The 15,594-nt window shown below is 35.9% G+C and overlaps 2 protein-coding genes across 4 annotated transcripts; one reads left to right on the top strand and one right to left on the bottom strand.

Annotated features, from left to right (window-relative positions):
* Nucleotides 1-803: 803 nt before the first annotated feature.
* On the bottom strand, nucleotides 804-4,405 carry LOC137723105 (uncharacterized). The gene is made up of 3 exons (XM_068462265.2): nucleotides 4,194-4,405; nucleotides 3,455-3,592; nucleotides 804-1,205 (listed from the first exon to the last, which is right to left on the bottom strand). Exons 1-3 carry the CDS (start codon nucleotides 4,320-4,322, stop codon nucleotides 1,023-1,025), a joined length of 450 nt encoding a protein of 149 aa, XP_068318366.1. The 5' UTR covers nucleotides 4,323-4,405; the 3' UTR covers nucleotides 804-1,022.
* A 2,195-nt stretch (nucleotides 4,406-6,600) lies between these two features.
* Nucleotides 6,601-14,294, top strand: LOC137722935 (S-adenosylmethionine carrier 1, chloroplastic/mitochondrial). Of its 3 annotated transcripts, XM_088692302.1 has the most exons (14): nucleotides 6,601-6,871; nucleotides 7,146-7,390; nucleotides 7,518-7,585; nucleotides 8,466-8,573; nucleotides 9,016-9,098; nucleotides 9,451-9,527; nucleotides 10,029-10,119; nucleotides 10,564-10,617; nucleotides 10,692-10,787; nucleotides 11,111-11,200; nucleotides 12,172-12,223; nucleotides 12,789-12,850; nucleotides 13,180-13,260; nucleotides 14,044-14,294. In XM_088692302.1, the coding sequence occupies exons 3-14, from the start codon at nucleotides 7,531-7,533 to the stop codon at nucleotides 14,167-14,169; spliced, it is 975 nt and encodes a 324-aa protein (XP_088548428.1). In that variant the 5' UTR covers nucleotides 6,601-6,871; nucleotides 7,146-7,390; nucleotides 7,518-7,530; the 3' UTR covers nucleotides 14,170-14,294. The 3 variants fall into 3 exon arrangements, with proteins under 3 accessions (XP_088548428.1, XP_088548429.1, XP_068318167.2); XM_088692303.1 differs by lacking the exon at nucleotides 6,601-6,871 and having other exon boundaries at nucleotides 7,257-7,390; nucleotides 7,509-7,585; XM_068462066.2 differs by lacking the exon at nucleotides 6,601-6,871 and having other exon boundaries at nucleotides 7,257-7,390; nucleotides 7,501-7,585.
* Nucleotides 14,295-15,594: the final 1,300 nt, after the last annotated feature.

Below are 15,594 nucleotides of genomic sequence, written 5' to 3'. Positions count from 1 at the left end.
GTTCTGAATCCTGACTATTTAGTAACTAATGGAACATTATTGCTGCTGGAAGACACCATTGCAGCCTTCCATTCATTTTTCAAATGAATATGCAATGTTCTTCACCAAGATTATACATTAATTTGTGTATTGATTCTTATGCTTTTATCATAATTTTTTTTCTTTCTATTTAGCATACCAGCATGGTGTTACAGGCAGGGACGGATCCACTTTGGGGTAAGGTGGGTTAGCTGACCCCCTCGGCCCCCAAAAGCTCAAAAATCTTCCATGGAAGAGTTGGGTAATACCCTCGGGAAATCTGAGATGCTCTCCAGCTGCTCGATGAATTGCCTCCATGGGCACTGGGCATGATAGTTGCTAGCTTCATGCCTTTGTATTCGTTGCTATGGGCATATGTCGATAGGCTCACTCTTTGGCATATGCCGGCATGCTTGTTCAAAAGCTATTGATGCCTATCAATATGCTCGCTCGAAAGTCGTTGACATATGTCGACAGATCTGCAATATGACTTGACAAATGACCTCAAGCCTACCAAGTCGATGAAATGTCAATTTGCACGTCATTTTGTCCACAAAACTTTGCGCCCTACGCTGTTCTTACCGACCGCCCCCTCCCCCAATAATATTTTGGGGATCCGTCACTGGTTATAGCCTTATAGGGTCCTTTCCCTTGCAAGTTGCAACGACTTACACAAAAGAATTGTGCATGCGTTGTACTAAGGGTGCAGACGGCATATATCACAAGCATGTCGGTGTTGTGCATTGGATCACAATAATTTTGTATACTTCACAGTGGATGGGAAATTCCAGCCAATTATTTTTTGCAGATTCATATGCCTCTTGAGTTCCACCAAATCATTTCCTCATCGTTACAAAAACGTCAATTGCTAACCGATAATTTAGCACTTATGGCAGAAAGTACAGGACAGTTACTTTGCCTTCCAGCATAATTTAGCACTGTAGGTAAGTTAATGGAATAATAGAGGGGTACTTTAGAAAAACAATTATCACGACTCCTTCGACTTAATGGTTGATCCCGAAGGAAGCCTTCAGTCTTTCAGCAAGATGTGGCAGCGTCTGTATGCTATCTTGGGTTGCCTGTTCAACACATGACTCCAAATTGTTGAGTGAATTGGTTGTGACCCTTTGTTGCTTAGCTGCTTCGAACTTGTCCTGACAGACCATCAGTGCCCTACTTAACCTCTCCTGCATTCGGTACAAGAATTTTCATAAGTAGTTTGCTAGATGACAGCCTGAAAACATATTCGCTATGCATACAAAAAACACAAGTTTAAACATAAAGAGCTCTTTCGCACGCATAGTCATACAACAAACTTGACATGCATCTGAACGAAAAAAACTATGCTTACAAGTGGATGTTACAGCAAATCACAATTATGTCCTCAATTAAGAAACATTACTAATAATATCTATCTATGCTACTATCACTATCAGAACCAAACACTGCATACTCCCCTTGCATCAATAACTGTCACAGCTATTGCTGTTACCACCCTAATACTCGTTTTACGTCAGAAATGAACATTCAAATCCACAAGTTGATTGCCACTGAAACAACCGTGGTCAACATCTTACTCTATCCGAAGAAGCATACATCGTAAGTGAACTACTGTTAATGTGCTTGTTTTCTTCATTGTCATAAATGCACTGTTACCTTCCGTCATATCCATGAGTGTGTTTCACAGTACAAGTTAAATATCAACCTAAAGGAAGCAAAGGCAAACTGGCAAGGCTATCTCATTCTTATAGAATTCTTGCTTATGACACAACTTCTAATAGTGGTCAAAGAAGCATCAACTTATATTCAAGCCAAAATCTTGGAGACTCTTACATTTTATATTTGCATATTATCTTGGCCCTCTTCTTATTTCTGTTTTAGATGTGAAAGGTTGAGTTGGTAGCTTTTCTGTACTTCTAAGCGTTACAAGATACCAATGGTTTCTACAAGCCACTTGGTTCCTTATTTTGTTGTTAACTCCTCAACTAAGTTAAAGCCTGCAACTTTGTAGTGTATTAGAAATTTAGTGACCATCTTTCCATGTGAATCATGGGGCCGTACCACATTATGGTTTCAAACAATGTTATTAGGATAGAAACGAGCCTTCGAAAAAACTATTATCACCTTGAAGAGTTAGTTATAAGGGAAGAAACATAGCTCTGGAAGCCGATAACTACAAAAAGAATCCTCCGACTGTTTATATAAAGTTCTCATGAATGGACAATGTGGACCTACAAAAACCTTAAAAATCCTGAAATTGAGTAATTGAAACATGTTATTCAGTTGCACACACGGTAAGCTTTTAACATTTTTTAACACACTACGTTTGACTTCCTAGGTAACTTCGACATTTTGCATCCCAGTAATTGATAAGGTTTTAGAGTTTACGGAAGCAAAGATGGAAACATAGTACATTGACTGTTAACTTATGGGGACATCCCCTTATTGAATTACATCAGGAGGGTTGAGAGATACAGTGAGAACATACAGATGGGGTTGCATCTAAATATACACACACACACACACACACACACATATATATGTCTGTATCAAACAAGATGTTATCTCACTGGATCAAGAAATCAAACCATAGGACCGACGTGTGTGGCCACACAAAGTCACACACACATTATATATGTACAGATCAATGGAGGAGTGTATGCCTTTCGGATTCAATTAGGACAATTTGAACCATTAGATGTCTTGTGTGTTGATGAGTTAAGATAAAAACTAATGGTCATACGCCTAATTTGGACCCCATTTACAAAACCCAAGAAACAGCAGACAATCACCACAAGAGCTTCCTCCTTGTGCTTCCAGAGTCTACCAGATTAACATTGGTTTCACAGATCATAGCAGAAAAGCATATAGCTCACAAAGTAGAATCTCCTCCAAGAACCAAAAGCTCATAAAATAGGAGAAACAAAATCGTAACTCCGTCTTCAAAAGTAAAATCAGTAAAATACATATATCATAAAAACACACCATACTGGGTTTTCTTATTAGGCTGAGAACAACCCGAAGAGGTTAGTGTAGTTAATTTATATTCTTTCGGTCATGGAAATGGTGAAATCCATTTATTAGAAAGAAAAGAAAACAAATCTTGTGAGTGGGACAAGCTCTTGTGGTTTGGCCTGAGCAATTTCTATGCAGAAAAGCTCTTGCGGCTTGGTGTGAGCCATTTCGATTTTCAATTCTGTAAGCGATTTCCATGGAGGAGAAGCACTTGTGATGGTGGGAGAAGCAAGGGGTGAGTTACACAGTAAAGTGGTCTAGTGCCTTCTTGGGTTTTATGTGTAACTCGGGCAAATGGCACTACACTAGCTTTTGTTTTCAATCTTCATCACACAAAACATCTGACAGTTCAACTAGAAAAGGGGGAACACAAGGAATTTTAACCACCAAAAGAGACATGGGAAAAGTAAGAAGAACTTACTTGAAACTTGGCCATCTCATTCTCAACTCCCTCTTGAGCTCTGACAACAGGAACACTGCAATTTTCGACACAATTGCTTATGTCTTGCTGACTTCGTCTCCTATCAAAACACTCGTGCGCACACTTGAAGTACGCTTGCTGCAAAAGGTCGTCATCAAAATTTTAGCTGAAAAATTACTACATAAAGTGATATATAAGTAAGGAGAATCACCAAGTTTGCATTGCATCCCAGGCTTCAAAACCATATCAATCAACAAGTAAATTATAATCTTAAAAAAAAAAAAAAAAAAAAAAAAATCAATTATTGGCTTTATATCTGGTATGCAAATTCAAAAAAATAAAATCTACAAAAATTATAAACGAATAAAAAAACTAAGCCCCGAACAATGACTGCACACTTGAATTAAATGACTGTTTTCTCTAGCATCAATTATCAAAGTAGCTAACTTCTTTTACTTAATTTTCCCTTTGCATTTTCTGAGCAACCAAACAGAGCCCAGTAACAATACCATAATCATATTTTTCATATTTTACAAAATTTTCTCAAAACCAAGCAGCTGACAATGCAGTAATTCTGTGAAATCCATACCCATCAATCACACACACACACACACACATATGTATATTATATGAAACCTTTACAAATACACACAAAAATATATCACAAGATCAACCAAAAATTCCAAAAAAAAAAAAAAAAAAAAGCAAAAGAATCAAACACCGGAAGATGCATCTATACCTGAAGGGTGAAATTGACATGGTCTTGGATGGTGGAGAGTTGGGTCTGGGCAGCGACATTTACTTCGTTTAGCTTTTGCTTTATTCTCTCCGATACCAGTTGCTCTTCCATTGCTGCTATGTGATTCATCTTCCTCTCCCTCTCCTTCTCAATTCCTTCGGGGATTCGGGTGGTGTGAGCTATATGAGATTAGAGCGACTTAGTCAGGGTTTAGGGTTTTGTGCGGTTATATAAATAAAATGGCTAATTACATCTTACACCCTCGACATTTGAAGTGATTTGTAAAATGTGCCACAAATTTTTAATTTTCACATTTTACACTAATAGGAGAAATTATCGAGTGATACGGTTATACATCAGTTGCTTTTTAGTACTTCTAAGAATGGGTTTGGTATGGTTATCGTTTCAAAAGTCTCGTATCAAATCTTTGGTATGACAAAATTTATTACTATTACTGTACTAAATTTTTGGTATACTTAAGTTTGGTATTGCCAAATAATTCGGTTGACATAGTATGACAATGGTAATTGCCACTTTATTTTGGGACAAATCTGTTTTTGTTTTTTTAACCCAATTTCAAGGGCAAAACATTTTTTATGTACCTTTATCTCATTCATTGTAGCCTAAATTTATTTATTATTCATTATTCACAGTTCACACACACAATAATTCAAATGATGCATCAAGATTCATAATAAAAATTAAGCTTACAATCCAAATAAAAGTTACGAACCAAAACAAATAGAAGTTAACAATCCAAATAAAAGTTACAGTTTCAAACCAAATGAAAATTGGAACTAAACTTCAAAAAGTAAAATCCATATATCAATTCTTCAAGTTTGAGATGTCAAAAGCTTTCGGAGGAGGCATTGAACTTGTAGAAGATTGAGCTTGTGTCAAGCCTACATTACAAACAAAGAAAACATATTAGTAGCAAGAAGAATTAAAGTTGAAAACCATTTAATAACAAATTTACTAAAAAAATTAAAGCATATCTTATTGTTTCCGCTTCTTCCATTTCCTTATAAAATTGAAGCATATATTCCATTGGTTCCTTGTAGAAGTTTACTTCATCTATCATAAACCAATCATTAGTACATACTAGTGCCTCTACCATTTTAGGAGTCAATGATGCCCTAAAAGAGTTCACAACCCTCCACTCTAGGCTAAATGCACTTTCAATATAAACGGTAGAAGTGGGGATTGTAAATATATCCTTGACTATTTGTGAAAGAATTGGAAACTATTTGATGTTTGATTTCCACCAATTCAAGAGAACAAAGTCACCAACAACATTGATAATATAAGGAGCGGCGAAGTACTTATCAACTTCATTGGATATCTCCAAAAGGCATTGCTCCCTCATTTCTTGTATAAGCTCCTTCATCATTTCAATTTTGTTCTCATCACCCCCAGAAGCTTGAATTATGGACTCCTTATTTAGTTCCACATCTTCCAATGGAACCCCAATGGTAGTAGAAGAACCCCTCATATGCTCATTATACAAATCAAGCAAACATTTTTCAATCTTCTATACTCATTATACAAATCAAGCAAGCAATGGAATATTATACATATGTGTTAATATAATAATATATTATATTATATTTTTAGTACAGTACAGTAATACCGTGGTAATGGTATCAATTAACAATACCGTACCATTACCGTCTGGCACAAATTTGGTATGGCACAGTTGCCACGGCTGGCATGGTAATTTGGCAAAAAAATTCACCCCTACTACTTCCACTCAAATTTTGTCGCGCAAATTTTTTTTGCGGCTAAACTTAAAGCCTTCTCTATGTTTTTTTTTTAGTAAACAATTATTTGACCTCTTAAACTATTATTCCAATTGAAACTAACTCTTTAAATTTTTTTTTTTTTTTTTGGAAAATTAACCAATTAACTCCTTATCGCTAGATTCTATCTACTATGTCATCAAATTCAAGAGCAAATTAGTATTTCCATCATCAATTCTTACTTGTTAACTATAACTACCAATAAAATTATAACATATAAATACAAAATAATGTGTAATGACAATATGAAATGGCTTGTTATGTAAATGTTCGTTTTTTTTTTTTTTTTATGTTTTCTTATCATGTTGTATGTTTTACATAAACGTTCCGTTTTTGATGTTTTATTATGCTCTATGTTTTACACATTATTTTGTGTCTATGTGTTATAATTTTACTGGTGATTATCATTGACAAATAAGAATTTATGATAAAATGATCAATTTTTCCTTGAATTTGACAGAATTGTAGACAAAATTTATTGACAAAGAGTTAATTAGCTGATTTTAAATAATTCAAAAAGTTAACCTACAAGAAAAATAGTTCAGAGTCAATTTCCATTGGATACTAGTTCAGAGGTTAAACCCGCATTTTACACTTTTTTTTTCCTTGTTAAAAAGGAAATTAAAAATTAAAAAACTTAAATTAATAATAAATGCCCTCAACCACCGATACGGCAGATCCCCAATCTCCGGCCACCACTCTCACACCTGCCATGGCTGCCATCCTGGAATATCACCTCGAATGTCATACAATATCATCTCCCCCCTTCAAAACTAATTCCACCTTCAGCATCCAGCAAATGGTTCCCATGTTTTCCTCTGCGTAAATAGAAGTGTGGGATTTCAACAGCTTGAAAGCCCAGAAAACGAGCATCAGATGGTACGACCGCCTCTGAAGCATCGCAAAGCTATTTTTCTTTGACGAACTCGGCCCCGGCGCGTCGTCTTCCTCCCCTGGACTCACTCGTTTCCTCTGCAACTACTTCCTTCTCCTCTCCGGAGTCGTTTAGAGGCCTCCTCTGCTACGTCATCACCGCGATCATCAACACTCGCCGGCGAACTGTACAAGAAGACGGAGGGACACGGCTGCGTTTAATGGAGGGGATTTTTTTTTTTTTTTTTCATTTTGTTCCTTAATTTTTTATTTAATCCAGCTGTTAAAAAATGGTACAAATGGCAAGTTTTGAGTGGAAGTCCCACAGCTGACGTGGTAGGACTGTATCACTGTATAATTTCTCCGGGAAGGGAAGGCAAAGGCAAAACCCGCAGCAGCAGCAGCAGCAGAGCGATAAGAGGCGAAGTGGGGACTGACTGAGACTCTCACCCTCGCCGTTCGCCATTCGACATTCGCCATCACTGACTCTTCCTTCCTTCTATCATCCATCTCTTTCGGTTTCAGGTCTGCCTCTCGGCCATTTCAATACATTTTTTTTTATTAATTTTCACAATATTTTTCTGATTTAATTTGATTTCTGCAACTTTCCGTTTGAAATTTGAGTAATTGCATAGTTGGTTGGTTTGGGCAGGCATTGGACATCAATGGGTCCTCTGACGCTAGCAGTGGACTCGAAAAAGGGCTCAGGAACTTCACCAGGTAAACAATTTTCTCAATTTTTGCTCCTCTGCCGTTTTTCTCCTTAATCTTCCTGTTTATTGATATTAATAGCATAATTTAGACCACATTGAGTAATTTAGATATAATATGTTGTAGCCATTGTTGAATGCTTAAGCTTTCCTGAACAGTTAACACCCAAAAAATGAAGAGACTAAAAGTTTATCTAGTCAAAATTGTATAGAATCTGAATCCTAGTCATAATGTGAGATGTCTCAATTATTTGTAAATACTCCCAATGTAATTATTTCCTAGTTATGTATAAATACTCCCGATGTTGCGCAGCCGACCCCACTTAGTAGGATAAGGTTTGGCGGTTATTGTTTTTTTTTAATTTTTTTTTATAAGGATTCAGTTTCACTTTCTCTATATGGTATCTACGAGCATTTAGTCTAACGAATTTATTTTGCATAAACAATATATCATTATTTCTAAGAAGTTTATTTTATGAATTAGAAATATTTAGAGCCCTCTGTTATTTACAGTAGTGTGTATCTCATATGATCTCTCGAGGTTTATTAGGAACTAGCCTTTTTGTAGAAAATTTCTCTCTTCAATGTTAATTTGGGAAATCATATAAAATATGTTGCTATAACCTGTTTTGTATTGAACATAGATTAAGCATTACATTTAAGCAAATATTTTTCTTTACTAGGTAGAAATTGTTTAGAAGTCTAGAACAATACCCTAGTTTTATGAGGTAGGAGTAGGATACACTTTCCTGTATAGGGATTATAATACGTATTGATATCTAACTACCTACGCTCTTTGTTTTGATGATGCGGAATTTTTGTACGTTCCCTTGGTATTTTATATTTAAATGTTATTGCCTTTTGTTTTAATGAGTGATATGGTTTTGCAGATGAATATAGCCAGAAAACGCAGTATGCACCTATAGGAACACGAAAGTCTTTTGCATCAGTCAGCATGCAGGAAGAGAAACCCTTTGATTTCTTACGCACTTTATTTGGTACGTTTAATAATTACAGTTGAAGATATTGATTAGTGTTTACTTATATGTTAAATTCTAGGTTGCAGTTCATTAAGCATCATAATTAAGCCAATTTTTTGTATTGACAAATGTATTAAGGGACTGCTAACTCTTAGAGGTTTAATGTAGAGTAAAGATTAGTTTCACAAGTAGGTTGTTGAGGGGGAGTAGAGCTAGACAATATCAGAGTGACTGCAAAAAGGTGGCAACTCTTGCTTTTTTGAGCAAAGGAAAAATGAAAAAGCTAGCATGGTGTGGGCATTAGTGTGTGGCTTTATAACGAGCTTTTGGTTGTGGAGGAAGAGGTGAAGCCAATAGTCTTTCAGTTTATAACATATTCTATTTCTTGGATTAGTTGGTCTACATGCATTACATACTGCACACCTGATTTAACTAATAACTAGTATGGCTGGATTTGCAGAGGGTGTCATTGCAGGAGGTACAGCCGGTGTTGTTGTTGAAACAGCTCTATACCCCATTGATACCATAAAGACAAGACTGCAGGCAGGTTAACAATGAAAGTGCATTCTAGTTCAGTTATGTATTTAAACTTGATAGGTTTGAGCCTCTGGTCCTCTAGCCTATCCATTATGTATATGGTTTAATATTATGATTGGATACAAACAACCATGGTAGCTCAGAAAGTATTAAGTGAACTACTTGTTATTTTTGTGCTGTGAGACTGAGCACTCAGTTGTTTTGTTTTTTCTTCCTCGTTCCCTTTTGTTTTGTATCTGCATGCTGCATAAGGTCTGTCTAGGAATCCAAGAATGGTCTATCCAATACGTTTGCGTACATTCAATTTTTATCTTGACCATCAAGTTATTTATGAACACCGTTTTGAGCTTTGGAACAGGCTGCTCGTGGTGGAGGGAAAATAGCCTTTAAGGGGCTTTATTCTGGATTGACTGGAAATCTTGCCGGTGTCTTACCGTAAGTACCTTCTGAATATCAGGTGCATGCATGAGCTAATTGGCTTAATAGTAATTGGGATATGCATGCTTATTGTATTTCTATGCCATGAACATGGATAGTGGAGAGTTAGTTCTTAAATGGCAGAGTTCATGTTTAGTGATTTTTAGTTTTTGTCATCATGACCAGTTCATTGTTTAGTGGAAATTTCATTTGATAATAGTTAGATGGCTAAATGGTCTGCAAGTCGGTTTCTGTAAGAAATATCTTTGACATGGACCTAAAAAATGAATGGTTCAGACTGTTGGATCACATTGTATAGTTCAGTTCCTCATATGCGCACGTGCACACACACAAAGCAGCTACATTACTACTAGAGTAAAATTCCTTTCCTGTAAGGATTTGCAGTCTGTCACTACCACATCACATATCAGATTTTAGTGGACCTTCCGCCAGTGCTATAAAATGTTTACTGTGAAGAACAATCTAATGTGTGTGTAAAAATTATTTACTTGTGTGCAGGGCTTCTGCAATTTTTGTTGGAGTGTATGAACCTGCGAAGAAAAAACTGTTGAAGATTTTCCCTGAAAATCTAAGTGCTCTAGCCCATTTTGTAAGAGAAATATATCTACTCCTCTATGTTATATGTATTTCAAGTGGGACTATGACCAATGAGCGGTCTGCAAAGTCTTCTCTGCTTATTACTTTATGCATGAAGGCCCGTTACATCATAAAGATTGTTGCTCTCAGTCTCAGAATGCATGGTGCTTTATACCACTAGTGGAATTATCAAACACCTTTTGATGCATGCCTCCTATTATGTCTCAACGGTCACCAAATGAGATCAGTAGTCTAGTATTACATGACATGGTTGTGATCTACATATGCTCTATGGAATCAGCTACCTCAATTATATATTTTAGAAAAATTTATTTCTTGTCAATGATACAGTTTAGTAATCCTTTGAACCTATTTGGTTGCCTGATACTTATGTTGATAAATTGGCTGGTGTAAACTGTTTTGTCTTGATAGAAATCCTTTTCTTGAACTTTTGTAGACAGCAGGGGCTTTTGGAGGTATTGCTGCATCACTCGTTCGTGTTCCGACAGAGGTACAGTAGTTTACTTATGCACTTCCATGTTCAATTATCTTTGGCTGATATTTTTCTGTCCTACTATTTCTCAGGTTGTTAAGCAAAGGATGCAAACTGGGCAATTTACATCAGCCTCTGTTGCTGTCCGCCATATTGCTTTTAAAGAGGGCTTTAAAGGATTCTATGCGGTGTGTATTCTTACTAGAGGACAAATCAAGTCCCTATTTTCGTAGAAATTGGATTGGAAGTTCCTAGATTTCCTCCTAGGTCAAAAAGTTGAAATGGTTTTCGTTATGAGATGGTGTCTGTTGCTGTTTTGGTCTCTGTTTTTGTTAGCAATATTGTATTACACAACCTAGAGGCATTAACGTGCCTTCATTCGTCTATCCATATGTTTTTGTCATTTGCTTTCTTTCTTTTCCCTATTAAAAAGATGCAACCAGGATGGCAATCTTATTGTGTTGTTAAGTTATTTTTCAATTTTGACCTTTTTTCTTTTGTGGAAAAGTAGGGATATGGATCTTTTTTATTGAGAGATTTGCCATTTGATGCAATTCAATTTTGCCTATACGAGCAGCTTCGGCTAGGTTACAAAAAAGCAGTAAGCTTCTCACCACCTTTCGATTATTTTTGCAGACTAGAGTGAGCCATTGATTAAAATTACTTATGACTGCTAATATTTTCCATTTAGTACCTTGACTGCATAACTGGTGCTGATGCTATGTTTGACAAGTGATAAGATTCCTCTTGGATAAATCCTTGTTCAAAAAGTATTACTTGCAGTTCATGTTCATGACTTTATCCTTTTTTTTTTGTTTATAAACTTATTGACATTTTGTGAGGCACAGAGAACCTTTGGAATGGAACATTTAAACTTATTTTTCATTTCAACTGATAAACAACTTTCTTTCACAAAAGTGTGAAATTATGGGGTTATGTAGTCATGGGGTCTGTACTTCTGTTTTTGTTTTATGATTATTGGTTTAGTATGTTACGTTCTCTTGGGTAAAGGGATCAGGAAGTTTTGAAAGGCAGGAGGTTACTTTAAACTATGGGTAACAATGAAACCGTTAAAACCATATAAAATACCTACAGAGGGATGTAAAACTCTTGGAAGTGTGGAAGTTGAGTCGGTAACTAATGATTTAATAAGGATAATACTTGGGTCCTAACAAGTCAAAGAAGCTAAGAGAACAATGATTAAGCAAGAAACAATTGTGGAGACGACCAAATTGGGTTTGTGCTCGGCAAATCCACTATGGAGGCAATTTACATACTAAGAAATTAATGAAGTTTTGCATTTAAAAGAAAAACAATTATTATTTTAGGGTTTAGAAAAGAAAGACTTGCATATGAAAGGGTTTAAGTACATAAAACCCTCCAAACTATAGGGTCCACCTCAAATGGTACCTGTGCGGATCACAACAGCTCTCCAATCTGCAGATATAGAGAAAAGTGCAATGCCCTTAAACACTTAACATATCCAAACCCATAAAGATAAAAAAGTGATTGTATGCCATAAATCCTGTACTGCCTCCCTTAATCACTTTTTAATCTGTTTCTGTTTGTCAGGCAAAAAGAGAGCTCAACGATCCCGAAAATGCAATCATTGGGGCTTTTGCTGGTACATAGCTTTTGCTCTTCATTTTGTATGAAACACTGGATTGTATCATATGCTTCTGCTTTGCAATCATGTAAATCTTGTCAAAATTTAACTTTTCTAGGGGTGGTTGATGGAGCTTCCTTAGCATGCACTGAAAATTTAAGACATAGAAGTGATAAATTCTGGTTAAATATTTGACTTCTATGATTCTATCCAAAGGATTCTAGCAGTGGTTTTCCCAGGGTGTGATTTACATCCATGGAAGCAAATGCACATATTAATGCAGTTTTCTCTTCACTTTCCGTTCACTTTGACATACAGCTGCATTTTTTTTTACTTATTTTTTGGTTTTCTCTTTTGGGGGTGGGGAAGAAGTTGGTTCGATTGGCTGAGCACCTGTCTAGACTTCATGGAAGAGTGCTATTCTACCTCTATTGTCATAAACTGCAATAACCTCATTCCCTGCAATTTACTAATTTTGGGACACTTATAAGAGGAACCGCATTCTCCCTTTAAGAATACAAAACTAACCTTGTCATGTCGGTTGTATGAAATCTCTCATATGTTGAATATCAAACTCTTGCAGGTGCAGTAACTGGAGCAATAACCACTCCCCTTGATGTGATTAAAACCAGGCTAATGGTTCAGGTAAGGCCAAACTGCTATTCTGCTTTCTGTTATTCTTATCGAAGCTCTTATACTATAATGTATGCCCAGTGGCAGAGCTTGGAAATTATGTCAGGGATGCCATATTATATACCAAAGTTTGAGGGGGCGCTAATTAAAAGAACTCAAATAAGGGCTAATTTAAAATGAGTAACTAACAAACATTTGGGCAACCTCCAATTGTTTGTACCTGTGTTTAGATTTCTTCTTGCAAAGAACCACGTGAACATAAGTTTTTGCACGGAGTCATGTGCGCGTATGCTTCTCTGTTAAGAAACAGTTATATCGTTTGTTTGCTTGCTTGTTTTAAGGGATCTGCAAACCAGTACAAAGGAATCATTGATTGTGTTCAAACTGTTGTGAGGGAAGAAGGACGTTCTGCTCTTTTGAAGGTGAGTATTAAGCATCCGTTATTTTAATTTCATACAAAATATGAATCCCATGTTTTTTTTTCTAGCAGCCCATGAAAAGGAAATAAACAAAGAAGTAAAATGGTTTACACTTTATTTTCGGTTCCATATTCTGCATTTCATATGAAGTTATGTATCTCTTAGATGGTCACTAGAGGTATGATATGAGGCCTGTAGGATGCTTTAGCTGGATCGATCGTTGACTAATCACTAACCTTCATTAACAATTAATCAAAGGACTTTATGTTCTTGCAATGCATCGAAAATACAATTTCATCTCCGTAGTTTGGACCATTTTACACTTATGTTCGAGCAGTTCGAATTTTGTCAACACATTGATTAAGATTAGGATATGGGTCCAAAAGGGCACTTTTCATGAAATTAACTGGGTGAAATATCACATGAGATCGCAATATGTGGTAGCCAACTGTACAGAGTTTCATTTCCTTCCTGGTCCATAAATACTTGTACTGTCTCTATATTTGGGTCTTGGGTTGGATATGCTTTAGTCTATGCTATCACATCTCTTGGCGGTTCCATAATCATCTTACTGATACGACTTATGGCTCGAAATGGAGAATAACTTTTTGTGATCCCTTCAACTTATCACAAAGTATCTGACGTACTAAACAGGTTTTAGTCGAGCTCTGAGGCCTGGATTTGCGGGGCTTTTGTGTATGAAATGTTACAGAGCGTTGATCATGATGCGATCAGTCATTCGTTGCTGACCAAAGTTATCTTATATCTTGTGTTTGCTTGCTTCAGGGCATCGGGCCGAGAGTACTGTGGATAGGCATAGGTGGATCAATCTTTTTTGGAGTCCTTGAGAGGACAAAGCTGCTGCTTGCTCAGAGGAAACCTGCACTCCCTCAAGACTCAAAGCAGGATTAACATTTAGATGATTTTATTTATCTGGACTTATCGTAGTTGTTTTTGTTTATTTAAAATGTAAAATGCCAAAATTAAGCTATTGTGAAACATGATTAACGTCAAAATTTCAATGCTTAAGTGAGAAACATGGTTCGTTTTTTTACTAAATAATGATTAGATGATTGAACGATTATAGACTTAGTTAAATTTTTAGCATAGATGATCTTTAAACGATGATTTAAAAAGCAGACGGTTTAGATCATCAAGCAACATTACAGAGTGAGAAGTAGAGCTGAGACGGTAGAACGAAAATGTTTAAATGCGAATGTTGTTATCATTTCTCTTCTCTCATATAGGGATGGGCAAATACTCATTGGTTGTAACCGTGGTTATCCGCTCATTTAAATTTGACGGTTACGGTTATGGGTAACCGTTTAAATAAATAAACGGTTATGGGTATAACCGTTTATCCGTGAAATTTAAATGGACGGTTATGGGTATTACCCACGGTTATAACCGGGTACCTATTTAACCGTTTATTTTAATATATGTAAAACTAAAAATTAAAAAAAATTCTAAATAGGTTTAGTATCCCGAGATATACTTGGTTATAAAGGGCCATATAATATATATATGCCTCACTTGAGAGAAAACTATAATTGATAGAACGGGCTAATGTTTAATATATTTGATTAAATGTGCTAAAGCATTAGAGTGTTTGACAATTTTGTTTTGGAGTCTTTTGGAGCTTTGACCAATTCAAGATAATGATTACCTTGAGCATTTAGACACATGTTATTATCAGATGATGTGTACCTATATATATTATCAGAGTTGTTAGAGATTGAAGTGAAACGGGAGCCATGTATTATTCTGTTTATTTTTTTCACTAGTGTCAGATAAGAGAAATGAACGTAGAGATGGACAAATGAGGAAAACATGATTATTACTTTTTGCTTTTCATCTTTTTGTACTACTCATACGATACAATCATACGTCTCTTTTAATGCATGTAAAAGGCTTACACACCAAAACAATAAAAACCAAACGTCTTCTATTTAAGCAATATAATTTTGACTTCTATTCTTCCACTTTCCACCCTAAGCCATATGTGGTTGTTTTCTTTATGTGAGCATTCACACTAATTTCACAACAGAAATCATTATTTTAGTATTTATAGTCTCAACAATTACTGATGTTAGTAAGAAACAATTCAAGAATTAATTACAAAAAACAAAAAGGCACAACTATGTATTACTTGTAGGGCAAGTAACCCCATTATTTTTCTTAAAAAAGGCACAAGGTACGGAGAAATATAATCACAGTAATTCCCAAGCCTACCTTTTCTCTTTATGCAACTGCACCCCCTCTCTCTCATTCAGTTAAATTTAGGCCACAACGCATTGTTAAACACGCTCCTAACACTAAGCTAAGGAACTAAATGCT

The sequence above is a fragment of the Pyrus communis genome, chromosome 4 (genome assembly GCF_041283825.1).
Source record: "Pyrus communis isolate YQ-2024b chromosome 4, ASM4128382v1, whole genome shotgun sequence".
Taxonomy (NCBI): Eukaryota; Viridiplantae; Streptophyta; class Magnoliopsida; order Rosales; family Rosaceae; genus Pyrus; species Pyrus communis.
Note: the sequence above shows the minus strand (reverse complement) of the source record. Positions and strands in the feature narration are given on the sequence as shown.

Excerpts from the sequence above, each read along its gene's own strand:
- LOC137722935 (XM_088692302.1), top strand. The coding sequence starts at position 7,531 with ATGGGTCCTCTGACGCTAGCAGTGGACTCGAAAAAGGGCTCAGGAACT. Across the intron at positions 10,120-10,563 it reads TAAGTGCTCTAGCCCATTTT|ACAGCAGGGGCTTTTGGAGG; the intron begins GTAAGAGAAATA and ends GAACTTTTGTAG. Across the intron at positions 12,851-13,179 it reads AAACCAGGCTAATGGTTCAG|GGATCTGCAAACCAGTACAA; the intron begins GTAAGGCCAAAC and ends GCTTGTTTTAAG.
- LOC137723105 (XM_068462265.2), bottom strand. The coding sequence starts at position 4,322 with ATGAATCACATAGCAGCAATGGAAGAGCAACTGGTATCGGAGAGAATA. Across the intron at positions 3,593-4,193 it reads ATGTCAATTTCACCCTTCAG|CAAGCGTACTTCAAGTGTGC; the intron begins GTATAGATGCAT and ends GACCTTTTGCAG. Across the intron at positions 1,206-3,454 it reads ATGAGATGGCCAAGTTTCAA|GAGAGGTTAAGTAGGGCACT; the intron begins GTAAGTTCTTCT and ends TACCGAATGCAG.